General features: G+C 39.6%; 1 protein-coding gene across 3 annotated transcripts in view; it reads right to left on the bottom strand.

Annotated features, from left to right (window-relative positions):
* Positions 1-20,943: 20,943 nt before the first annotated feature.
* The window catches only part of Wnk3 (WNK lysine deficient protein kinase 3), a 187,214-nt gene continuing 180,250 nt past the window's right edge, over positions 20,944-27,907 (bottom strand). For all 3 annotated transcript variants that reach the window (XM_058582037.1, XM_058582036.1, XM_046452607.2), the window contains exon 23: positions 20,944-26,499. In XM_058582037.1, the coding sequence (XP_058438020.1) occupies positions 26,170-26,499 (330 nt within the window). In that variant the 3' untranslated portion in view covers positions 20,944-26,169. The remainder of the gene's footprint in view (positions 26,500-27,907) is intronic.

Genomic DNA, 27,907 nt, shown 5'->3' with positions numbered 1-27,907 from the left:
CTTTAGTCAGGGGCCACTGAGGAACCCATACTGGTCTTTCTGATTTCCAAGTAATTTTGATTGTCTCAGTGGCCCTTTCTGAAAATCCAACCCATGTCTGTCTGTTCCTTGATCTATTTGTATTGGTGCTGCTATACCTTGTTCTTGTTTTTCTAATCTTTTTCCTTTCCTAAAACCTTGTCTAGTCATAATAGTGGGTGCATTTTGGTTGATGTTATTTGTTAATGTCAAACCTAATTGATCTAGGACATCTCGTCCCCATAAATTTACGGGAAGATGATCCAATACATATGGCTGTATAGTTCCTTCACATCCTTCAGGATCCTTCCAATCTAATACCATTGCACTTCTATGGGGATTAGTCGCCACTCCTAGGCCTCGAAGCGTTTGAGTGGCTTGTTGTAATGGCCAATGTTTTGGCCATTCTTGACGAGAGATGATGCTAAGGTCTGCACCTGTATCCAGTACCCCATTAAATTCATGTCCTTGAATATTTAGTTTTAGCATGGGGCGAGAATCTAAATTTAAAGAAAGCATAGCCCAATCTACACCTGTGGAGCCTAATCCCTTGGAACCTCTTTCTACAGTACGACTGGAAAATTTATCATGTAGGCTGGGTATTATTAGTAACTGTGCTATTCTATCTCCTGGTGAAATTACTGATATACCCTTTGGAGAACTGGCTATAATTTTTATTTCACCTTCATAATCGGGATCAATTACCCCAGGACTTATCATAAGTCCTTTTAGAGTAGAAGAGCTGCGTCCCAATAATAAGCCTACTGTTCCTTTGGGAAGAGGTCCTTTCACCCCTGTGGGAATGATTTGAACTCCCATCTCTGGAGTTAGTACTGCTCTGGCGGAGGCGCAGATGTCCAACCCTGCGCTCCCTCTGGTTTGTCTGATGAGGGATCTGATGGACAATGTGTCCTGGGCACTACCCTGATGGGGTTGCTGGGTTCCTCCAGTGCTCCGTATATTTGTGGTTTTGGGCCCCGGAGCATTGGGCCCCCCTGTCCGTTTTTTGGCAATGGAGCCCGATGCCTTTCTCCACGATATCGTGGATAAACACCTGGTCCTTGTTCGTTTTTTGATAATGGAGTACCCTCTATGGTGGTTTGAGAACGGCATTCATTAGCCCAATGTCTCCCTCTACGGCATCGTGGGCAAATACCTGGTATTCTACTCCTTTGATACCTAGTTTTGTTAAACCCTCCTCCAATGGGGCAATTCCTTTTAAAATGTCCTGTTTGTTCACAATTGTAGCATGTTCTTGGCCTGGCATCTAAAGCCTGTTTTACTGCAGCTGCCACAATTTGCCCTTGTTCATTAATGTCTCTGGCATCTAAAGCCTGTTTTACTGCAGCTGCCACGACTTGCTCTTGTTCATTAATGTCTCTACATAATTTAATATATGTGTTTAAATCTTCATGTTTCCATGGTCTAATGATATCTCTGCACCAACGATTCGCTTGCTCATAAGCCAGGTGTTTTAGTAATGGCATTGCTTGTTCTGTATTCCCAAAAACTCTGGTAGCTGTTTGAATAAGCCTATCTACAAATTCAGCATAAGGTTCATTAGCTCCTTGTATTACCTTAGATAATTGACCTTGTAAACCTCCATGTCCTTGTAAAGTCTTCCATGCCTTAATTGCATCTGCAGCAATTTGTGCGTATACGCCAGGATCATATGCAATTTGTTGCTGCTGATCCTCATAAGGTCCCTTTCCTAACAACATATCTAGATTTCTCTGAGGATAACCAGCTGCTGCATTTCGCCTAGCCGTCTCCTTGCAAAATTCCTCATTGGCAACCTTCCATAACAGGTATTGTCCTCCATTTAGCACAGCTTTACACATATTAGCCCAATCTGCTGGCGTCATGTTCAAGTTGTTAATGGATTCGACCAAGCTTACAGTGAAGGGTGCTTGAGGACCATAGGTTGTTACAGCCTCTTTTAGCTGCTTCACTGTTTTGAAATTTAAAACTTGGTAAAATCGCTGCCCTCCTGCCTCAAATACAGGGCATGTTAATATTTGAGACCTTGTCTCAGGATCCCAACTATCAACTGCGGGGGTTGGGGGCCTCCCAGCATATGGAGGTGGCGCTGTTGGTTGGACACTTACGCCCTCTGGTGATAGAAAGGTGTTAGTAGCAGTCTCCTGTAGAGGTGGTGCTGTTGGTTGGACACTTACACCCTCTGGTGATAGAAAGGTGTTAGTAGCAGTCTCCTGTTGTAACTTTCCCCCTGATGGCTTTTTCTGTTTTACACTTTCTTTCTCTGTCTGACTAGCTTGAGAGGCCTTCTCTTTTACTTGAATCATTATGTCTTCTCCTTCCTCTACCATTGTCTGAAGTGAAGGCTTTGGACTAAGCAAACAAGATACGAATGTCCACAATGGCAATGTGCCAACTGGCAGAGTCCCTGGGCTTTTCTTTTCTATTCTTTTTAAATCTTCACCATGATGGTTCCATTGTGATATATTTAACAACTCCTCCTTAAAAAGCCATGGGCTACATTTTTGTATTGTATCAACGTATGCCCTGATTGTTCTTGATTTTACTGAGATGCCTCCTTCCTCTAACAATTTACTTAACACTCTTTCAGTTTGTTTTTTTACTAATTTCTGATCCCGTATTTCTACTATAATACAACCCAACAAGATAACGCCTAACAAAACTGAAACTGAGTGAAACAAAATTAGAACAACACAAAATCATTATAATAGCCTCCTGAAATGTCCATCCGTCCTTTCTCCCTATCTGTTCCTCAGATGTGAGCGGTTTTTCTTCCATCTTACACATCTCCAGGGACAGGCAACTTAAAACAAAAGTGAAACAAAATAACAAAAGAAGAATCTTAAAATGGCTACCCATCCTCTCGCCCTGCCCTCAGGGGCGAGCAGTTCACTTACCCTCAGTCGCTCCCCGTGCGAGCCACCAAATGCCGCAGTCTGGCTGGGCACAATCAGGAGCCACTTGTCAAAAGAAACTAACTTTATTTTTAGAACCACACACGACAAACAAAATAGTCTCTCAGGAAAAACCCTCAGAGCCTCAACTGCCACCACCGGCTTTCCACAAGCCTCTCTCTCCCACACAAGCTTCTCTCCACCTCCCACAATCCTCCTGCTCTTGAGGCCGATTGGCTGGGTCACGTGGGCGGAGCCAAAAAAGTCCCCCAATGAGCAGCTCCATGGTCTGAAAGGGCAGGGAAACAGTCCAATGAGCATCAACGCAGAGGAGCCAATCAGCTAGATGTTGCTGGGGCCGCTGTGAGCCAATCATCAGCCAGCAGCTGGAAGTTTGCTGGCAGCTGGAAGTTTGCTGGGGCCCCTTTGGCTGTGGCTCTCAACAGAGCTTGAATGTAGGGGCACTTTACCACTGAGCTACATCCCCAGAGCTTTTTGTTTTTTTATTTTGAGACAAGGTCTTGTTAAATTGCTAAGGCTGGCCTCAAACTTGCAATCCTCCTGTCTCAACCTCCTAAGTGGCTGGGATTGCTGGCATGTGCCACTGCATCAAGTATTAAGTTTAACTTCATATACTTTGACATCTTGTTCTTTTATATGGTATAGAGGAGCTAAATATATTTAGGTCTGTTAATAAAAATGAAAAATCATTTCTAGGAATTATGTTATAGTGAATGACATAAAGTAGTTCACAATATTTGCCAGTTTTCATGAGAAATTAAGGTTACTTAGGGTTAAAATTATAATTAATATTTGTAACTACAAGAAATTTTAAAGAAAGCAACTCTATGTAAGGAAAATAATATGGGTTTCATAAGGAAAGATGAAGGTTTTTTTAAAAATTTTATTTTAGTCTTAGTTATACAAAATAGTAGAATCAATTTTGATAATGTTATATAAGCATAGGATATCTCTTGTTCTAATTAGGATCCCATTCTTTTGTGGGCATGCTGGTAGGGTTCACTTAGGTATTTTCATATGTATACATAGGAAAATCCTTAGATGTATTCTACTGTCTTTCCTATTCCTCTCTCCCCTCCCTTCCATTCATTCCCTTTTGTCTAATGTACTAAACTTTTCTTCCCCACTGGCCTTTATTGAGGTTTACTACCACATATCAGCGAAAATGTTCAACTTTTTTTTTTTTTTAGGATTGGCTTATTTCGCTTTATTTTTGTTAACAACAACAAAAAAGTTAATGGGTATTTCATTTAATTAATTTTTGCAGTACTGGGGATGAACCTAGGCATGATCTACCAGTGAGCTACATCACCAGCCTTTTTATTTTATATTTTGAAACAGCATCTTGCTAAGTTTCCCATTTTGGCCTCAAACTTGTGACCTATTTGCCTTTCTCCAGAGTTGCTGGGATTACAGGTGTGTGTCAAACTGCACCCAGCTAATGGGTATTTCCAAAAGCTTATAAAAGTTCTGTAGAAATATCTTGTGAGATCAGATCTGGCTGAGATGGGATAAATTTGTAAGATTTTATTAGAATATCTTCAAATTAGTTTAATATTAAAGTACACTGATGCAAAGGTAGAATCTAGTCACCTCTGTTAAAATGACTAAATTTTCTTGGTCTGAGAGTGTGCAGTTATTTTTCTTTCCTTTTAAATTACTAGTTTATGAAACAAAGATTTTGTGTTCTATAATTTCTGAAGTTAGATTTTGTCTTTTAAGCCTTTGATTGCTTAAAAAACCAAGTATTCTCAATATTGAAAGAGTTGAAGTTTGCTCACAACTAAATAATATTTTGTATTTACTTTTAAATGTTTTATTTTTGTAAAATTCAAAACGGAGTGAGAATAGAAAAAACCTTTTTTTGTACTGGGAATTTGAACCCAGGAGTACTTTACCATGGAGCTACATCCCCAGTCTTCTTTAATATTTTGTTTTTATATTGAGACAAGGTCTTACTAAGTTGTTGAGGCTGGCACCACTGTGCCCAACTAAAATAAAATCTTTAAAAATTTTTTTTTTGTGGTGCTAGGGATTAGAACCCAGGGCCTTGTTGCCTCCAAGGCAAGCATTCTACCAACTGAATTATATCCCCAGCCTTTGTTGTTTTTATTTAACGGATAACCAAGATTATATTTGTTTTAAGCCTTCTGAAGTATTTTTTTAAAAAAAAAACTTATCAAAATCAAATTATAAGTTGATTTTTTAACCTAAAATCAATTTTAGGGTTTTCCAGTTGAATCCCTGAAATGTCCAAAGAGTATGTCTATCATCTTGAGTGTATGTATGTGTGTGTGTGTATATGAGTGAAAAAGAGAGAGGGTTTAAACTAATTAGGCTTATTCAATATTACAAATTATATAGGAAACACTGTTAAATAGTAAGATACTCAGTCTTTTTCATTTATATTTATGGGTATGCTATTGATAGGACTATCCTTAAAATTATATGATATTACAAATTTCATGTTATCAGTTATAATTTTGGTCATTATGTTAAAGTGTTGCATGTCTCAGAAATAACCAAACATCCTTGTTAATTGCTCATTCTAATGAACTATCATAAGATTCATTACTATGGCCATTCACAGACATTTATTGTTGTTGTTGTTTTAATATAATGAGGATTAAACCCAGTGGTGCTACATCCCTGGCCCTTTTTAGTTTTATTTTTGTACCAAGGATTAAAACCAGGGGTGCTTCACTACTGAGTTACATCCCTAGCCCTTTTTTTTAGAGCGAGAGAGAGAGAGAGAGAGAGAGAGAGAAAGAGAGAGAGAGAGAGAGAGAGAGAGAAAATTTTAATTTTTTTTTTTTTTTTTTTTTTAGTTTTCGGCGGACACAACATCTTTGTGGTGCTGAGGATCGAACCCAGGCCGCACGCATGCCAGGCGAGCATGCTACTGCTTGAGCCACATCCCCAGCCCCATCCCTAGCCCTTTTTATTTTTTATTTTGAGACAGGGTCTTGCTAAGTTTGTTAGGGCCTTGCTTAGTTGCTGAGACTGGCCTCAAACCTGGGGTCCTCCAGAATCAACCTCCTGATTTGCTCGGACAATAAGTGTGCACTACTATGCCTGGCACCTTTATTGTTTTATTTCTTCTATTACAGCATTTACAATCAGCTGTAATCCAAAATTGTTTCTTCTTCAAGGAGATAATGGAAAAGACTGACAAATACAGGTTTCTAATAACTTTAATATCCTGGTCTGGATAAGAATTCCCATAACTGTGATGAAGAAGCTGATAGCACCATGAAACTGCTAACCAAGATCAAACAGAACAAGAATTAATACATAAGACTGAATGAGCTAATGAGGATAATTTTTGAATTTTCTTTTCTTTAGTGTTTTGTTTCCCAGATGTATAGGAAGCATTTTTTTCCCTTTTACGCTTTCTATGCTTTACAGGAAATTATGGTAGACACTTTTGCGAACAACAATGGGAACATTTACTTTAACACCTCTGCAATCCATTCAGAAACTATTTGTGAATATTTTTATTTTTATAGTAATATCGTTTTTTGTTTTTGGTACCAGAGATTGAAGGCAGAGTTGCTTAACCACTGAGTCACCTCCCCAGCACTTTTTTTATGCTTTTAGACCGGGTCTTGCTAAGTCCTTGAGGTTGCTCTCAAACTTGTAATCCTCCTGCATCCTGAGTTGCTGGGATTACAGGTGTTTATGGCAATTTAGTCTTTTTTCATTAGTTCAATAAAAATTGTTCTTTAAAACAGGACACAATCAGAAACACTGGCTATATTACGAAGGATTTGACTAGAATGTCATATTTTCAGATATGACCAGATGGCTTTAAGGAACTGAGATGAATATTACAGAGCCAATCAAACCCCAGTTGGAAAAACTGGCTTGGTACCTTGAATATATGGTTCATGTGGTTGTCTTATAGGTGGCTAAATAATGTCACTTCCTGTCAGGCCCAATAATTGCAGACTATTTAGGGGAATCTCAGTGGACAGGAATTCACCCAAGTGAAATTTGATGATGACTCCTTGTCTTGGCTTCTTAGTCTTAAGAGTCCTTTAAAAGTCTTAATGTGAGATTCCTTATAAAAAGTTTCAGGGGAGGGAAGGAAGATGGCGGCGAGGCGAGTGCATTACCCCTGTGTGCTGCTTCACTGTGTGGGAGTATGACAAGTCAGGACGGCTAAAGGATATCTTGTTAGGAATTTCCAGCAATAGTGGGGTGCGCCGGAACCTGGAGGAAGGATTTCCATCGCACGAGGATCGGCTACGGGGACTCAAACGCGAGAGGTTTGTCGCACAGAGGGTAACACTGCTTATTCAGCAAATCGCCCCGCGGCTAGAGTCTGCAGCGCGCGCTGGGATAGAGACGCAGGGTTACAGTGCTGCAGTTTCTGCCAGCCGCGCAAGCACCGCACTCAGGGCTGAATTCTGGGTTCGAGACGGGGGAAGGAAGCGGTCCATCTCGGTTCTCCACACCGGTCAGACCACAGAGGAGGCCAGCAGCCACCATGTTGGTAAACTGACGTCACCATACCTGTTTTTGACTGACCGCAGCTCATTCAGCCATAGAACAGGTAATTTCAGGCTGCAATTCGCCTGCGGCTTGCAGACAGATTGCTAGGGTTCAGCGCCTGGGTGCTTCTTAAAATCTGATCTTATAGGAGCGAACACCGAGCGCGGGGCGGCCGAGTTCCGGCTCCCGGAAACGTCCCGGAACCGCCCTGGCTCAGGGCTGCGGAGCCTGCGGAGGCTGCTTCTTGGACCCTGCTACTATCAGAGCATACACCAAGCACTAAGAAGCCGAATTCCGGCTCCCGGAACTGAGCCCGCGGGGACTGCTTCTTGGAGCTTACACTTATAGGAGCTTACACCGAGCACGGAGCGGCCGAGTTCCGGCTCCCGGAACTTCCCTGGACTTCTAGCCCGCGGAAACTGCATCTCGGTCCGGGTCCTGCTGAGGGCCGGTCAGGACTCACCCGTTGCTTGGGTTGCCCGGCAAGGGGAACGAAATGCTGCCATTCGCATAGGATACCAACATGGCAGAGATCTGATGTCAGCAGAAAGCGGTGGAGGAGAGATCTTCATCAATACCAGCGGTGACATAAGCAGTTGGTCTCCTGGTAAGGGGGGTGAGGCTCAGTCACCCGAGTCCCCTCAATTTGTCCTCGAGCCAGAGGGAAGGAGCCGGGCCGCCGCCAGCCCCCGGAGCAGGCCCAGCGGCTCGCCAGCGTGGTGACCGCGTGACCCCAATTGGAGAGGGGGCGGAGCGGAGCCGCCACCCACACCCACCAGGTGGGCAGACCCACGACCCAGTAGTACATGGGCGTGGTGGGAGGGGCAGGGCAGAGCCGCCGTTCACGCTTGCAAGGTAAACAGACCTGTGACAGCCTGGCGGGTCAGGCCCAGTGGCCTGCCAGTGTGGTACACACGTCACCCCAACTGGAGTAGGGGCAGAGCAGATCCTTCTCCCACGCCCGGATCAGGCCCTGCCGGTGTGGTGGTCACGTGACCCCAATTGGAGTGGGGGCGGAGCTGAACCGCCACCCGTGCCCGCAGGGTGAGCAGACCAGTGATCAACCTGCAGATCAGGCCCAGGGGTCCGCAGGCATGGTAGGAGGGGCAGGGCAGATCCGCCGCCCGCGACTTCAAGGTAGGCAGACCTACAACAGACCGGCGGATCAGGCCCAGGAGCCTGCCGGCGTGGTACAAACACCACCCTAATTGGAGTAGTGACAGAGCAGAGTCGCCTCCCTTGCCAGGAACAGGCCCAGCGTCCTGCAGGCGGGGTAGTCACGACACCCCAATTGGAGTAGGGGCAGAGCAGAGCCACCACCCGTGCCCGAAAGGTGGGCAGATCTGCAACCGACCAGCGGGACAGGCCCAGTGGCCTGCCGGTACGACAGACACGTCACCCCATTTGGAGTAGGGGCAGAGTAGAGCTGCCGCCCGTGCCTGCAGTGTAGGCAAACCTGCAACCGACCGGCGGATCAGGCCCAGTGGCCTGCCGGCGTGGTACACTCGTCACCCCAATTGGAGTAGGGGCAGAACAGAGCCGCCACCAGCTCCCAGAACAGGCCCAGTGACCTGCTGGCGTGGTAGCCACGACACCCCAATTGGAATAAGGAGAGAGCAGAGCCGCCGCCCGCACCTGCAGGAAAGATACGCAAGCAGTATGAAAAGACAAGGAAAGAAAAGACCACAAGCAATGCAGGTCAACGCAACTTTAGAAGAGGTAACAGCTGCAGCAGATGGAATGTCAGATAAAGAATTCAGGATATACATGCTTCAGATGATCTGGAGTATCAAGGAAGACATTAAACAGCAAAATCAGACAATGAAAGATCACTTCGACAACGAATTACGCAAACAAATCCAGGAAGCAAAGGATCAACTATACAGGGAGATAGAGGTTATAAAAAACAAGCAATCAGAAATCCTAGAAATGCAGGAAGCAATAAACCAACTTAAAAACTCAATGGAGAATACTACCAGCAGAGTAGAACACTTGGAAGATAGAACATCAGACAATGAAGACAAAGTATTTCAACTGGAAAAGAACATAGACAGCTCAGCAAGACTGTTAAGAAACCATGAGCAGAACATCCAAGAAATATGGGATAACATTAAGAGACCAAACTTAAGAGTCATTGGGATACAGGAAGGTACAGAGCTCCAAACCAAAGGAATGAGCAGTCTATTCAATGAAATAATACAAGAAAACTTCCCAGACTTGAAGAATGAGACAGAATCCCAAATCCTAGAAGCCTACAGGACGCCGAATGTGCAAAATCATAAGAGATCCACACCTAGACACATTATAATGAAGATGCCCAACATACAGAATAAGGAGAGAATTTTAAAAGCTACAAGAGAAAGGAAGCAGATTACATTTAGGGGTAAGCCAATCAGGATAACAGCTGATCTTTCAACACAGACTCTGAAAGATAGAAGATCCTGGAATAACATATTTCAAACACTGAAAGAAAATGGGTTCCAACCAAGAATTGTGTATCCAGCGAAATTAAGCTTCAGGATGGAGGATGAAATTAAAACCTTCCACGATAAACAAAAGTTTAAAGAATTCGCAGCTAGAAAACCATCTCTTCAAAACATCCTCGCCAAAGCATTACAGGAAGAGGAAATGGAAAATAACAATGAAAACCAAGAGTGGGAGGTAGGACAGTAAAGGGGGGGGGGGAATAATCAAAGAGGAAAACAAACCATGTTTAGTAACAGAAATAAACAAATATGGCTGGAAGAACAACCCATATCTCAATAATAACCCTAAATGTTAATGGCTTAAACTCACCAATTAAGAGACACAGGCTAGTAGAATGGATCACAAAACAAGACCCAACAATATGCTGCCTACAGGAGACGCATTTGATAGGAAAAGACATACATAGGCTGAAGGTGAAAGGTTGGGAAAAATCATATCACTCATATGGACTTCGGAAACAAGCAGGCGTGTCCATACTCATATCAAATAAAATAGATTTCAAGCCAAAGTTAATCAAAAGAGATAAAGAGGGACACTACATACTGCTTAAGGGAACCAAACACCAACAAGACATAACAATCATAAATATTTATGCCCCAAACAATGGTGCAGCTATGTTCGTCAAACAAACTCTTCTCAAGTTCAAGAGTCTAATAGACCACCACACCATAATCATGGGAGACTTCAACACACCTCTCTCGCCACTGGACAGATCTTCCAAACAAAAGTTGAATAAGGAAACTATAGAACTCAATAACACTATTAATAGCCTAGACCTAATTGACATATATAGAGTATACCACCCAACATCAAGCAGTTACACTTTTTTCTCAGCAGCACATGGATCCTTCTCAAAAATAGATCATATATTATGTCACAGGGCAACTCTTAGACAATATAAAGGAGTAGAGATAATACCATGCATCTTATCTGATCATAATGGAATGAAACTGAAAATCAACGATAAAAGAAGGAAGGAAAAAGCATACATCACTTGGAGAATGAACAATAGGTTACTGAATGATCAATGGGTTATAGAAGACATCAAGGAGGAAATTAAAAAATTCTTAGAGATAAATGAAAACACAGACACAACATATCGGAATCTATGGGACACACTGAAAGCAGTTCTAAGAGGAAAATTCATTGCTTGGAGTTCATTCCTTAAAAAAAGAAAAAACCAACAAATAAATGATCTCATACTTCATCTCAAAATCCTTGAAAAAGAAGAGCAAAACAACAGCAAAAGAAGTAGAAGGCAAGAAATAATTAAAATCAGAGCTGAAATTAATGAAATCGAAACAAAAGAAACAATTGAAAAAATTGACAAAACTAAAAGTTGGTTCTTTGAAAAAATAAACAAAATCGACAGACCCTTAGCGATGCTAGCGAAGAGAAGAAGAGAGAGAACTCAAATTACTAGCATACGGGATGAAAAAGGCAATATCACAACAGACACTTCAGAAATACAGAAGATAATCAAAAACTATTTTGAATCCTTATACTCCAATAAATTAGAAGATAGTGAAGGCATAGATAAATTTCTTAAGTGATCTGCCCAGATTGAGTCAGGAGGATATAGAAAACCTAAACAGACCAATATCAATTGAGGAAATAGAAGAAACCATAAAAAGACTACCAACTAAGAAAAGCCCAGGTCCGGATGGGTATTCAGCAGAATTTTACAAAACCTTTAAAGAAGAACTAATACCAATACTTTTCAAGCTACTTCAGGAAATAGAAAAGGAGGGAGAACTTCCAAATTCATTCTATGAGGCCAACATCACCCTGATACCTAAACCAGACAAAGACACTTCAAAGAAAGAAAACTACAGACCAATATCTCTAATGAACCTAGATGCAAAAATCCTCAATAAAATTCTGGCGAATCGGATACAAAAACATATCAAAAAAATTGTACACCATGATCAAGTAGGATTCATCCCTGGGATGCAAGGCTGGTTCAATATACGGAAATCAATAAATGTTATTCACCACATCAATAGACTTAAAAATAAGAACCATATGATCATCTCAATAGATGCGGAAAAAGCATTCGACAAAGTACAGCATCCCTTTATGTTCAAAACTCTAGAAAAACTAGGGATAACAGGAACATACCTCAATATTGTAAAAGCAATCTATGCTAAGCCTCAGGCTAGCATCATTCTGAATGGAGAAAAACTGAAGGCATTCCCTCTAAAATCTGGAACAAGACAGGGATGCCCTCTCTCTCCACTTCTCTTCAACATAGTTCTCGAAACACTGGCCAGAGCAATTAGACAGACGAAAGAAATTAAAGGCATAAAAATAGGAAAAGAAGAACTTAAATTATCACTATTTGCAGATGATATGATTCTATACCTAGCAGACCCAAAAGGCTCTACAAAGAAACTATTAGAGCTAATAAATGAATTCAGCAAAGTGGCAGGATTTAAAATCAACACGCATAAATCAAAGGCATTCCTGTATATCAGCGACAAATCCTCTGAAATGGAAATGAGGACAACCACTCCATTCAAAATATCCTCAAAAAAAATAAAATACTTGGGAATCAACCTAACAAAAGAGGTGAAAGACTTATACAATGAAAACTACAGAACCCTAAAGAGAGAAATAGAAGAAGATCTTAGAAGATGGAAAAATATACCCTGTTCATGGATAGGCAGAACTAACATCATCAAAATGGCGATATTACCAAAATTTCTCTCTAGGTTTAATGCAATGCCAATCAAAATCCCAACGGCATTTCTTGTAGAAATAGAGAAAGCAATCATGAAATTCATATGGAAAAATAAAAGACGCAGAATAGCAAAAACAACGCTAAGCAGGAAGTGTGAATCAGGCGGTATAGCGATACCAGACTTCAAACTATACTACAGAGCAATAGTAACAAAAACAGCATGGTACTGGTACCAAAACAGGCGTGTGGACCAATGGTACAGAATAGAGGACACAGAAACCAATCCACAAAACTACAACTATCTTATATTTGATAAAGGGGCTAAAAGCATGCAATGGAGGAAGGATAGCATCTTCAACAAATGGTGCTGGGAAAACTGGAAATCCATATGCAACAAAATGAAACTGAATCCCTTTCTCTCGCCATGCACAAAAGTGAATTCAAAATGGATCAAGGAACTTGATATCAAATCAGAGACGCGCCGTCTGATAGAAGAAAAAGTTGGCTACGATCTACAGTCGGTGGGGTCGGGCTCCAAATTCCTCAATAGGACACCCATAGCACAAAAGTTAATAACTAGAATCAACAAATGGGACTTACTCAAACTAAGAAGTTTTTTCTCAGCAAAAGAAACAATAAGAGAGGTAAATAGGGAGCCTACATCCTGGGAACAAATCTTTACTCCTCACATATCAGATAGAGCCCTAATATCCAGAGTATACAAAGAACTCAAAAAATTAGACAATAAGAGAACAAACAACCCAATCAACAAATGGGCCAAGGACCTGAACAGACACTTCACAGAGGAGGACATACAGTCAATCAACAAGTACATGAAAAAATGCTCAACATCTCTAGCTGTCAGAGAAATGCAAATCAAAACCACCCTAAGATACCATCTCACTCCAGTAAGATTGGCAGCCATTAGGAAGTCAAACAACAACAAGTGCTGGCGAGGATGTGGGGAAAAGGGTACACTTGTACATTGCTGGTGGGACTGCAGATTGGTGCAGCCAATTTGGAAAGCAGTATGGAGATTTCTTGGAAAGCTGGGAATGGAGCCACCATTTGACCCAGCTATTCCCCTTCTTGGTCTATTCCCTAAAGACCTAAAAAGAGCATGCTACAGGGACACTGCTACATCGATGTTCATAGCAGCACAGTTCACAATAGCAAGACTGTGGAACCAACCTAGATGCCCTTGAAAAGATGAATGGATAAAAAAAATGTGGCATTTATACACAATGGAGTATTACTCTGCATTAAAAAATGACAAAATCATAGAATTTACAGGGAAATGGATGGCATTAGAGCAGATTATGCTAAGTGAAGCTAGCCAATCCCTAAAAAACAAATGCCAAATGTCTTCTTTGATATAAGGAAAGTAACTAAGAACAGAGTAGGGACGAAGAACAGGAGAAGAAGATTAACATTTAACAGGGATGAGAGGTGGGAGGGAAAGGGAGAGAGAAGGGAAATTGCACGGTAATGGAAGGAGACCCTCAGGGTTATACAGTGGAGGGGGTAGAGAGAGAGGAGGGGAGGGGAGGGGAGAGGTGGGGAGGGGGGAGGGTGGAGGATGGGAAAGGCAGCGGAGCACAACAGACACTAGTATGGCAATATGTAAATCAATGGATGTGTAACTGATGTGAATCTGCAATCTGTGTATGGGGTGAAGGTGGGAGTTCATAACCCACTTGAATCAAAGTGTGGAATATGATATGTCAAGAAATTTGTAATGTTTTGAACAACCCACAATAAAAAATTAAAAAAAAAAAAAGAAAGGAGAAAAAAAAAATAAAAAAAAAAGAGGGGTTGGGGATGTGACTCAGTAGTTGAGCCTCCTGGTACCAAATAATAAAAAAGAAAAGAGAAAAAAAAAAGTTTCAGCAACACAAATTTAAAGATAATCATAATTCTTGCTGAACTTACATAAATAATCAGGTTCATTTTATTGAAACTAAAAATTATTTTGAAAACAAATCAGTCTTATTCTGATTATCTTTGTTAGAAAGGGAGGTGATTATAGAGAGAAAAATTATGCTTCATAAGAAAATTATAGTGCATCTATTATTAGTCTTTCCTCATTTTTGAGGGTTTATTTTATACCCTGGTCTTAAATAAATTACCCAATGTTAGTTATTTTGTTATAGCAACACAAAATGGACTAATACAGAAAACTGATACCAAGGAGTTGGGGTAGTTGCTATCATAAAACTTGAAAATATAGAAGCTGCCTTGAGTAAAATCAAGAACAATCAGGGCATACGTTGATACAATACAAAAATGTAGCCCATGGCTTTTTAAGGAGGAGTTGTTAAATATATCACAATGGAACCATCATGATGAAGATTTAAAAAGAATAGAAAAGAAAAGCCCAGGGACTCTGCCAGTTGGCACATTGCCATTGTGGACATTCATATCTTGTTTGCTTAGTCCAAAGCCTTCAGTTCAGGCAATGGTAGAGGAAGAAGAAGACATAATGATTCAAGTAAAAGAGAAGGTCTCTCAAGTTAGTCAGACAGAGGAAAAGATTCAAGTAAAAGAGAAGGCCTCTCAAGCTAGTCAGACAGAGAAAGAAAGTGTAAAACAGAAAAAGCCATCAGGGGGAAAGTTACAACAGGAGACTGCTACTAATACCTTTCTATCACCAGAGGGTGTAAGTGTCCAACCAACAGCACCACCTCTACAGGAGACTGCTACTAACACCTTTCTATCACCAGAGGGTGTAAGTGTCCAACCAACAGCACCACCTCTACAGGAGACTGCTACTAACACCTTTCTATCACCAGAGGACGTAAGTGTCCAACTAACAAGGCCACCTCCATATGCTGGGAGGTCCCCAACCCCCGCAGTTGATAGTTGGGATCCTGAGACAAGATCTCAAATATTAACATGCCCTGTATTTGAGGCAGGAGGGCAGCGATTTTACCAAGTTTTAAATTTCAAAACAGTGAAGCAGCTAAAAGAGGCTGTAACAACCTATGGTCCTCAAGCACCCTTCACTGTAAGCATGGTCAAATCCATAACAACTGATATCCAAAACTCCAGTTTGGCTATTCTTACATCTGCAACAGAACCAGGATGCTTTTTTCAATATCTATTTTATTATTGCCCTTTGCCATATCATGAAGTTCTATTTTGTTTTTTGAGCTCATACAGACCTAGGTTAATGTTTTGCTGATCAGTTCTATTTTTTGACTATAGAGTTTTTAAACATTGCAATGGAGATTTCACCTGTAAAAAGTTATAAGGCCTTTACTATAATGTTATGTGTTGTATGTATTATATTATGTGTGCACACTTGTGTTTTGTGTTATATGTTTGAATGTACGTATGTCCATATATCATATATGATGAGCGCTCATGATAAAATGGATCCAAATATTTTTTTTTCACGTGATTTATATGGTTTAATTTAAATTGGGTAAACAACTGTTGAGGATTGTTTTAATATGTAAACAAAAAAGAAGGTTAACAGATCTGTTGGTTTACTTTCACCTTTCCTTTTCATTATATTTAATAATTAAAGATAATGTAAATTGTTAAGAAAATTGTTTTCTTTTAGTGCCTTCTGTAATGTTACATAATTTTTTCTTTAGCCATTATTGCCAGAATTCCTATCTTCATCCCAGTGCTGGTGAAGTCAAAGATAAAACCAATCTACAGCTTCTACAATAGCCATCACTGAACTGCTTGCAGAACTTGCCTGGACACATTGTGAGCTCACCTGTATGCACTGTGAACTATCTGTTGGTGCAGCGACTTGTGGTAGTGTTGGGGTATTTTTGCTGATGATGTCATTGGTGGTACAATTTTTCCAAAAGGAGCCGTCAATTGGCTTGGTGTATCTTCCTCCCTTCTGCTTGTCATGATCGTCCAGCTAAAATTTGGGGGCCAACAGAGGTGAGGCAAAGAACCTCACCCCCCCGCTGGTACAAAGACCTCTCCACAGGTGTGGCTGTATACTGGACCGGTAGTCAGTGACGGGTAAGATCCAATTGCAATGGTACCAACCTAAGGACCATATGTACTACTGGACAACCTAAGGCAGGCACGGTCCCTAAGCCACATGCTTGTTGTTTAAACAGAGAGGGGGAGATGTTGAGAGCCACAGCCGAAGGGGCCCCAGCAAACTTCCAGCTGCCGGCTGATGATTGGCTCACAGCGGCCCCAGCAACATCTAGCTGATTGGCTCCTCGGCCCCAGCAACATCTAGCTGATTGGCTCCTCTGCGGTGATGCTCATTGGGCTGTTTCCCTGCCCTTTCAGACCACGGAGCTGCTCATTGGGGGACTCTTTTGGCTCCGCCCACGTGACCCAACCAGTCGGCCTCAAGAGCAGGAGGATGGTGGGGGAGAGAGAGGCTTGTGGAAAGCCGGTGGTGGCAGTTGAGGCTCTGAGGGTTTTTCCTGAGAGGCTGTTTTGTTTGGCGTGTGTGGTTCTAAAAATAAAGTTAGTTTCTTTTGACAAGTGGCTCCTGATTGTGCCCAGCCAGACTGCGGCAGCTGGGTAACAAACAGAGGTTGGAAAAGATTGGAAAAACTGACTAGAAAGAGACTACAATGCCAAGAGTATTATGGGTGATTCTGGGAAGGGCTCAGAAGACAAGAAGAAATGAGCTAAAACATTTTAGAGATTAGAAATGTGATTACGACAAGAATGCTGATGAAAATAAGTAATATTCTATTTAAATTTGAAAAAAAGGACGTACATGTCAAACTTGCAGAGAAAACCTTAGCCAAAGTGTCTCTATGCCTATGACTTTGTGGAAGGCTAAATTTAAGAGTGGTGAAATTGAATCTTTGGCAGAAGAGTTAGCTGAACAACAAAGAATACAGGCTGCTGCATGGTTATTATTGGCCATTTTCAGTGAGAATTATAATAAGACTATATGGAAAATTTATAGCCTGGAAAAAATGTTCAGGGAAACAAATGAGGGTGGGAATGAACAACCGCTTTCTAAAGAGTAGCACAGGGAGCCAGGTGCTAATATTCAAGACAATGGGAAAAAGGCCTCAAGGACATCTCAGAAATCTTTGAGGCTGCCCTTTCTCATCACAGGCCCAGATGTGTAAAAGGGCAGGATATTTTTGGGAAACAGGCACAGTGTGATCTCCACAGGCTTGCTGCCCAGGGATACCATGGCATTCTGCTCCCTGCTTTCTAGTGGAGTGCTCCATAGACCCTGCAGCCATGGTTAAGCAGGCCCAGGCATAACTTTTGCCACTGCTCCAAAGGAAGCAAGTGGCTAACCTTAGTGGTATCTACATTGATGCTGAAACAGGAATAGCACTATGTGGTCACTGTGGCTTCTACCAAGATTTCAAAGGGAATCTAGTGGACAAGGCAGAGGCCAGTGGCAGGGACTGAACTGCTATAGATTCTCCACTAGAATGCCTAGAGCTGTGGGAGTGGGACTGCCACTTGAGACCCCAGAAAGTTAGTGTCACCAGCAGCATACAATGCCTGTGTGGGAAAACCACCAGTACCAGTTGCATCACAGCCATGCATACTGCAACTTAGCAAAGCCAAGGAAGCAGGGTTACCCAAGGTCTTGGGGACCTACCTCCTTCCATAATGTATATAGAATGCCAGGCGTGAGTTTTAGGATTTATTGTCTGTCCTGCTGGGTTTTACTCTTGCTTTGGGACCATTACTCCTTCCTACTTCCCCATTCCTCCTTTTTGGAATAGGAATTTTTATCCTATCCTTGTCATTGTGTCTTGGAAGTAGTTTATATATTTTGCAGAAATGGGCACTGACCCCAGGACCTCAATCTTGCTAGCTAGGCAAATGCTCTATACTGAGCTACACCCCAATTCAGATATCTTGTTTTTGACTTTACAGGCTCACAAGTGATTTCCCTTGTCTTAGATGAAACTTTGAACTTGATGTCAGAATGAAATTAAACTTTGGTACTGTTTACATGGAATGAATATATTTTACATTATGAGGGGCATTAATCTTGGGGGCCAGGGGCTGAATGCTATAGTTTGAGTGTCCCCCAAAGTTTCATGTGCTGGAAGCTTGGTCCCAATGTGGCAGTATTGGGAGTTGGTGGGATCTTTGAATGGTGGGGACTGGTAGGTGCTAATTAGAAGATGGGAGTACAGCCCTTCTGAAGGGATTGATGCTTTTCTCATGGGAGTATATTCTTTGTCTTGCAGGATGAAGCTACCATACATACGTGGCCCCTTCTTCACCCAATAATTTCCCTTCCAGCTTCTTTGCCATGTTGTGAATGTAGCTGGGGTTGCAGGGCAGGTTGGGGAGGGCTTACCATAGTCTGAACAGATAGGGCTACCCAATCAATCTTGGACTTTCACTATGCAAAAATGTTAGGTAAATGAACCTCTTTTATTAAGTATGCAGTGCCGATAATTTTGTTATAGCAGCACAAAACAGACTAATACAATCAAATTGTTCTGTCGCCTCTATTTTCTCCTCTTTTAAAATAATGATATATAAGGTTCCTTGAGTAGTTGTTACTATTAATTTCAGTAGCATACTGTGTAGCAGGCATGATGTTAAGCCATTTATGTTTATTCATTCATTCTCAATACAATGCCACTGAGACAGTAATCTTCTTTAGAGAAGGAAACTGAAACTTATAAATTAAGCAGTATCCTCAAGTTAACAAGTTAGAATACAAATCCAGGTCTATTGGACTCCAAATGTTATACATATTAACTGAAATGAATCAGGGCCGAGTGAGGCACGGTCACAAGTACTTTTAGTCCCAACTACTGGGAGGATCTCTTGAGCCAAGGAGTTCAAGGCCAACCTGGAAAACATAATGGGCTATTTCCAAACCAGTTTGACCTCCCAAGTGCAAGTTTAGTGTGAAAGCCACGATCAATATTGAATAATAAGCACAATTAGCAAATTAGGGGCAGAGTTAACTGCTTTTTCATGTCAATTAATATAACCACTCATATTACAAATAAGAAAATGGAGTGTCAAAGGGTCTGTGAGTCACAAAACCACAGCTTGTTCCACTAGGTACCTTGTTGCCTCCCATTAGGGTTCACCTAAGGTAAAATGCCTCCGAGTCACTGGTCAAAAATTGAGAAGTTATTAAAAACTCTCAATTTGAGAAGTATTTAAAACTCATCTAGTTTTGAATCTCTCCTCCTACCTCCTTCCTTTCTATTTTCTTTTCTTCTCCCCCATATCTCTCCTTACTTTTTTTTCTTTCCTGGGGATTGAATCCAGGGGGACTTTAACACAATCCTTTTTATGTTTTGAGACATGATCTCACTAAATTGCTGAGGCTGGCCTGAAACTTGTGATCCTCCTGACTCAGCCTCTATTTATTTTTTTAAATATTATTTTTAGTTGTAGATGGACACAATACCTTTACTTTATTTATTTTATGTGGTGCTGAAGATTGAACCCAGTGCCTCACACATGCTAGGCAAATGTTACCACTGAGCCATGACCCTGGCCCTCTATTATTTTTTCTGAGACAAGTTTTCACTGTGTTGCCCAGGCTGGCATAGAATTCCAGAAAGCCTCCTGCCTCAGCCTTCTAAATAGATGGAACTACAGACATGTGCCACCACACCCTGAAACTTGAATATTTCTGACAGGCCTATTACTCTTCCTTTAGGGCTCTTTGCATATGCATATACATACTTATATATAATTATCAAATAAGCATGTGATTTGACACAGTCAAATGACAAGTCATTGCAGACTGATGAATGAGAAGTGAGGGAGGGAAATTTCCAAATATACATTTTTCTAAGGAGAACCATAATATGAAAGGAAATACTCCTTCATAAGTTTGTGTACCTGGGAGATTATGAAAGCAGCACTGGGTTCAGTTTCACGTATGATATGTAAAAAGTATACATATAAATCAAAATGATGAATTTTTTCTAGATATATTTGGACTATTATGCAGACAGTACATATGATAGTCAATATGGCCTGGAATTTTCCCCCATGAGCTGCAGAGTAAAGCAGACCTAGGTTTGGATTTAGGATTCATAATTTACTAGCTATGTGACCCTAGTAAACTCTTTATAATCATCCTGATCCTCAAATTTTCTCTGTAAAGTGGAGATAGTAATAGACCTATCTTACAGACTATCGTGTGTTAAAAATTTCACAGTAGGTTACAATTATGATTCATTTTCAAGTGTAGAGGAGTCAAACTGGAAATCTGTTGGACCTGTAAATCAAAATGTAACACATGGCTTAGTTTTGTTTGGTTTTAGGCCAGAATAATCCGTAGGATTTAATTTCCTAAATCTGCTAAATTATATTTGATAAATAATCATTTTAAACCAGGTAATAGCAGTGATTATGACAGCATTTTAATAAGATAACATACTCATTTAACACAGCCTTTATTTTCTGTTTCAAAACAAAATTTCCAGGAAACAAAACAAAATACTTAACAATGGTTGGGTACAAATGAAATAAAAATCACAGTTTCAAAGAACCAAAGTCAGACAACTGCTGAAAGGCAGATCACTTGGTTTACCCCCCCCAAAAAAGTTAATGTCATAAAGGATTAAAATTAAGTCTAACAACATTCTATATAATGCTACATTCCCCAATTAAGAAAGGAGAATTCACAAATACAACTAAATGTTAAGTGTAGAGAAGTGGCTGAAATTCTGCATACTTCATAGTAAATTATGCATGAAAGTTTATTAATTGCATAAACTTCCTGAGTGGCTCCCATGCTGCACTAGGTCTACATGCTTAATATTCATATCAAACAAATTACAGCTTTAAGTGATTGAGCATGACAGACCTTGAACAACTGCACTTTCCGATTAGTCACTATATCTGCTGAGGTTTGTTCTGGACCACAAATCTCAACCTCAAACCTTAAGTTATAGTGGAAAAAGAAATACAACTTAAAAAACTAGAAGGATGACAAGTACACATTTAGAAGTTTATTTTACACTGGCACATTTTTTTTTTCTCAGAGCCAAGTTTCTATCTTCCCTTCTTGCTTGACTTTTAGCCTTTCTATTTGAGTTTTTTTTTTTTAATTAAAAGAAAACCTTCTAGAATTGGAGCTGGTGGTTTGCACACTTTTCCAGCTATCTCACTTGAAAATAACTTTAGTGTAACCTAGTTACTACCCCAGGCCTTTTCATATGTTGGTTGTCAATGTTCCTGACCAATGTTTGTGTTCATCCTTCTCATAAAAAGACTATTTCCAGGGTGACTTGAAAGCACTTGGCTCCATAAAAATTTCATACTTATTCCACTTTAAAGGATCTTACCAAGTTTGAGTGTTACCATTTTATAATCTGGATTTTAAAAAATTTGAATCCTAGAAATTACATTCACCAAATCAAAGGCCTTTTCTGTGCACACACACACCCTTTTCTAGTTCGTCTTCTAAACATGGGGAGAGAAAACAAATCCCCAATAAAATAACAGATTCAAAAAATAATCTATTCTAAAAAATGGCCTGCATACCACCTCATGGCCCAAGTTTTTCTGAACCAAACAGAAGATGAAGTAACTGAAATCTCAAACTGATGGTAAATATACCTCAGGAATGTAGTTATGCATGATGACTGAAATTACAGTTTTTACTAATATTAAATATGCTGTAGTGTTACACAGTAAACATGTGAAACAAGGAAAATCTGGTTACAAACATTTGCTGAGTTTTTTGGGGAAGAAGGAATGCATCATTTTTATCACTCAGAAAATACAGCAAGGAATAAAGTCAATGCCTCCATAAACTTTAGAGATTGGATAGTTATATACAACCCTTACCACCAATTATAATTCAACTCAAATGCATTCAACCATTGTAAAGTAACAAAATATCACGCAAATACTTGGCAGTACACTAATACGTTAAATGACAGGTCATTGCTGTAGGATTTGTCAAATATTTCACTGTGGTAGTTAAAGCAATTTCAACCCATAGCCCTTTAGGCACAGAGACGAGAAATGCATCTCTAGTAAAAATGCAAAGTTACAGGCACTGGACTAATTTAGGTACTTTTAAACCATTTGTTTATTTTTAAACTAATTCCTACAACTAAGTCCTATATCATCACCATTTAGATTTAGTTTTCTGCTCTCCATCCCCAAATCCCCTAAGCTTATTTCACATAGGCACATGGCTCTCATCACTTAAACACAGATTGGTGGCTGAGTGATGATCTCTCTCATCTCAAACTCATGGTTAGTGCTGGGACAAAGAGGCAAGCCAGATTTATAATCTGAAAGAACACTGAGAATCAAGGCAAAAATGCAAGTTTCACAGGCAGTGTTTACTTGTGCACCCAAAACAGCACTGAAACGAGGTAGATAAACAAAAGTAACTGGATTAGAATTAAATTTGGGGTTCTAAGATGATACACCCATCATACTGTACATAACACTCTAAACTCAATCCAAAAATCACAGCGGAAAAGTGCCTTTTAAACTTTCACAGATAATTTTGCTGTCAAACCATGAGATTTCATGCTTGATATAATAAAACTGACAAGGAAGGGATGAAAAACAGGATGGATATTTGTTATATTACAGCAAATTACCTTAAATAGAGATTCAAGACTGCTACAAATATACATAGGGTTATTTACTTTAGATTTACACCAATACTGGTTTCATATTCTTATGATCTTACACCCAACTTCACAAACATAGCAGCAGGTACTTCGTGATGAAATACTCACATTGCCACATATGGAGATACAGTACTGTTCATCAGACTTGCACTCTGAGAAGTAAACATGGTGGCTGGACATACAGACTATCCCCCCAAATAAACTTTACAAGCACGATGGTTAAGCACAACCTTTTTCTCTTCTACAAGAAAGAAAATGAAAAGGATAGGTTTGTGTGTTTTTGGAAATGAGTAGAAGGTCTTTTTTTATATAGTAGGCTCTTTGTTAAGTAAGAAGGGAATTTCTGAGATTTACCTCAAGAATTAATTATTTCTAGGAAGGAAAAGTACCTCAGGCAAGGATGAAAACAGCACTATTATATGACTTAGTAAAATTATGAAACAATGCAAAACCCCTAGATAGAAAATTAGCCAATATTTACAGTCAAAGTGACTATAATCTCATTTAAGTAATGGGAAATAGTAAATAAAAACCCACAGCGATGTGAATAACATTGTTTTCTTCATTTCTGCACAAACTCACTTTTTTCTGTAGTTTTAAATTTACACTTACATTATATATACACAACGTATATATAACATATATGTTAATCCAGCTACTGCAGTCAGCATGGAGACAGCAGTACACTATTCACCATCTTCAAACTTTAGAAGACTACATTTCTTTCCAGCAAAACCTGAAAAGATTCTAAATATTACAAGGCACTGCAAAAGTCTGCAGGCAAACAAGAATGATGAATTATACATAAAACAGAGGTGGTGACAAAAATGCAGGACATATGATATAGAGCAGCCATTAATAAATGTAATTGTACATGTCATCCACGGATCTTTTTTTTTTTTTTTAAATCCTGGGGTACATTGTTGAAAAAGAGAACTAGAGAAGAAGAGGTCTTAAAATCTATAGTACTTTCACTTCATAGGTTGTATGTCTCAATGTAATTACACAAAGCCAACTTTTATAATAAAACACAAATAGTTTTAAAGAATTATGGACTTTAGGAGAATTGTTTTTGTATAAATGGAAAACACTGCAGTATAAGCATTTGCAGTGCACTAATGTCCTAAAATCACTTCAAATTGCAAACCAATACTGTAGAAGAAATTTGTAGACTCTGTACGTAAGATTTGGAAAGAAATCGTTTCATAAAACATCCTTATCCAAAACAGGATGTTTAATGAAAAGAAACTCACTCTTATCAACAGCAATTCTTAAAATGCTGCCCTAGATGCCCCAAGTAATAGTGACAGAATCTTTGTGGTAGTGGGTGTGATCCTCAGGTAACCAAATAAGACACATTTTTATTTTATAAAGGATACTAAATGTTACAAAGTAGACTGTGCCAAAAAAAAAAAAAAAAAAAAAAAAAAGAGAGAGAGAGACGTACACCCATTGTTTTTCTCATTACCTGGCAAGCCCATGGGGTACAATTTTTAGAGGATTATGGTGGAAAATCTTAACAGAGATCTTGAGGGAAATTTTTGAATGTTTACCAGTAGACGGAACTCCTAATTAGGTAAAGATGTACTAGAAATGACCTTGAAATCTTTGGAGTGGAAGGTAAATAGTTTGAACATGTATAATTGGGAGTTGAAAATACCATTTAAGAATTTTATTTGGGTTTCACAGACTGAGCATTAGGTAACCCTGTGACCAGCCTTTAAAATTATTATATTTAACCTTCTTAAAAACCAAAGGTGTATATTTTGACATTGCCTCCCTTCCTCCTAAAACTGGATAAAACCCAGTAAAGTGCAACTTGACAGTGATCTCTCTCAGATTCTAAAGAGGCTGCCAAACTCATCTAAGATCTAAAATCATCTAAGACGCTATAGATACTAATAAGAAATTATAACAACTAAAAATGGAATCCAAAAAATCTAAGGGCAACTTAAATAGTATTCTTCTAGGGTCTATTATCTCACTGCAGGACAGTGTATACCCCACATCTCTTAGAACCCTGTAAAGCCAGTGTTTCATGTGTAAGTCTCAAAACCTACAAAACCTACTGTGTCAAGTAATTTCTCTTCAGAAGAATGGATCGATAGAGGTGTACCTTGAATCCCCTGTTAGGAATACAAGGATTCTCCCTAAATGAGATTCATATCAGCTGCAATATATCCCTTGCGAAAGAATGCAAGCCAAACCAATGCCTCTCAGATGCTCAAAACCAATATAGTGTGCACATGAGAAACAAAGAGATAGCTGCTTTGAATTATTACCGAAATCCTAAAGCAGCTATAATATCTGTAGAATCTAGGAACTGTTACAGTTCTGTTTTTTCCTTTCCCTCCGCCTCACTCAAAACAAGGCTTCACTCCTACTGCTGTGATGACGGGAAGAAAATCACATTAAAAAGGGCTCATGTTCTGTACTGGTTGATAAAGTTATCATAAATTTAAATACCAAAAAATTTCCTGCAGCAAGTTACCCTGCCTTCTGTGAAAGGTAAACCTAAGATAAACACGCGAAGAAACCCACAAGACTCTGGCTATTGGAGGGTCTCACTTCACCCATGCTTGGGGATAATCAATCTAGGTAATTTTTATACATTTTAAAGTAAAATATCCAGCTGCAGATAGCAGCAGTAAAAAATGGGGGCTTCTCAGCAATGCGTGGAAAGTGTCCTGGAAATGGTAATGCTCAGGCTGAGCTTATTAAAGCATTCTGAACGGTATTTTTTTTTTTAAAAAATCAAGTATCAAAGAGGATAGGATTGAAGTGAAAAACATTTCTGTGTGCAGTGTACTATGTGCACATTGCACATTTCTACAGAATGATGAGCTATATCAAATACCACATTGGAACAACAAAAAATACAGTTGAAAGTAAACTCAAATGAGGGAAAATATGGCAGAACCCAAGGAGAAGAAACTTTTATATCTTAGGTGTCCTGAAAATAATTCTGAAAAAAATCTCCCTTTTCTTCATCATCTACTCTGATTCACTTGGGACCAGGAGGGATTGTAGCAGGATTCTGCACTGGTGGAGCTGGAAATGCCTGCAAATTCATCCCCGGCTGAAACGGTCCCCCAGATTGGGTAGGAATTACTATAGACTGTTGTGTTGTCCCTGAAATTCCTACCCACTGTACTGGATACCCTGCACCCCCCACAGCATTATACTGACAAACATGGGGCATTCCATATGATGATAATGGCCCAGGAAATGAAGGGAGTGGCAGTCCTTGGGGCAAGGAGGTTGGGACAGCTCCACGAATTTGGGACAGAGAAGAAATCCATGTTGATGTGTAGCCCATAGTAGATGGAGTATTCTAAGAAAAAACAAAAGTAAAAACAAAAGATCAGTTTATTTGTTTATATGCTTTTATCAATCTATATTCCTTCCTATTCTTTTTGGCTTACTACTCCTGTTAATACTTGGAGTGGTACCATTTTGGGGAGCAACTTTTCTTCATGCTAAGCATAGTTACATACCTTATTTCGGTTCATCTTCTTAACTGCCCGGCTTTTGCAGGGTAGGCATTTTCAGATGAGGAAACAGAATCTCAAAACTGGTAACTCCAAGCAACAGCACTAAGCATGTTAATAGTGAAGTGGTGATTGGAACACAGTTCCAACTAACTGCAAGGCCCGTACTAAATTCCCATTCACAGTTTCCTCCTTTCCTCATGTTACCACTATCCTTCAATTCTTACTTCCTTTTGTCAGTCCTTAGCATGACTTCATATAGTGCTATAGGCGAGAATAGCCCATCTTACTATATAATTCTTTGGAGACAGGAGCATGGTTAATATAACATAGAAGAAAAACCTAGCATATAGTGGGTGCTCAATAAATTTCGTCTTCCTACCCACTTCTATTCACTATCTTTTTTAAAAAATATTTTTTAGTCATCAATGGACCTTTATTTTATTTATTTATATGTGGTGCTGAGAATTGAACCCAGTGCCTCACACATGTTAGGCAGGTGCTCTACCACTGCACTACAACCCCAGCCCCTCTATTCACTATCTTAAAATCTGATATTTTTGTTATAGAAGACAATGAAATAATTATATTTTTGGCAGTATTAAGAAATATATTCCTGCCTGATTCTTCTTATATTGTATTGTGACTAATTCACATGTATAGAGATTACAGAAATCTCATGCACATGGAAATAATAATTCTATTGGATGTAAGCAATTCTCTTATCAGTCTCATGCTTAGATCTTGTAAACTGAATTATCAATCTAAAACAAAACTTTCAACTGAGAAACTTTCAACTTAGGGTAAAGGGTATTAGTTTAACTCAAAAATGAATGACAGGGGCTGGGGTTGTGGCTCAGCAGTAGAGTGCTCGCCTAGCATGTGCGAGGCGCTGGGTTCAATCATTAGCATCACATAAAAATAAATAAATAAAATAAAGGTAAAAAAAATGAGGGGCTGGGGTTGTGGCTCAGTGGTAGAGCACTTGCCTAGTATGTGTGGGGGCCCTGGTTTTGATCCTCAGCACCACATAAAAATAAATAAAGAAAATAAAGGTATTGTGTAATAAAAAAGAAATTTAAAAAAATAAAATGAATGACAACATCTTTTGAGGTGAAAAACCATTGATCAGCCATCCCTTGTTTATATCAGTGTTTTCCTTCTGTTAAAGTAAATTTAATGGTTATGCTTCAAAACAGCATATACTGTCTGATCACATTTTTAAAAATATTTTTTAGTTGTAGATGGATA

Source organism: Marmota monax, unplaced genomic scaffold (assembly GCF_021218885.2).
Source record: "Marmota monax isolate L192 unplaced genomic scaffold, Marmota_monax_Labrador192_F-V1.1 WCK01_AAM20220418_F8-fsc00223, whole genome shotgun sequence".
Taxonomy (NCBI): domain Eukaryota; kingdom Metazoa; phylum Chordata; class Mammalia; order Rodentia; family Sciuridae; genus Marmota; species Marmota monax.
This window is presented reverse-complemented; position numbering and strand designations above follow the sequence as displayed.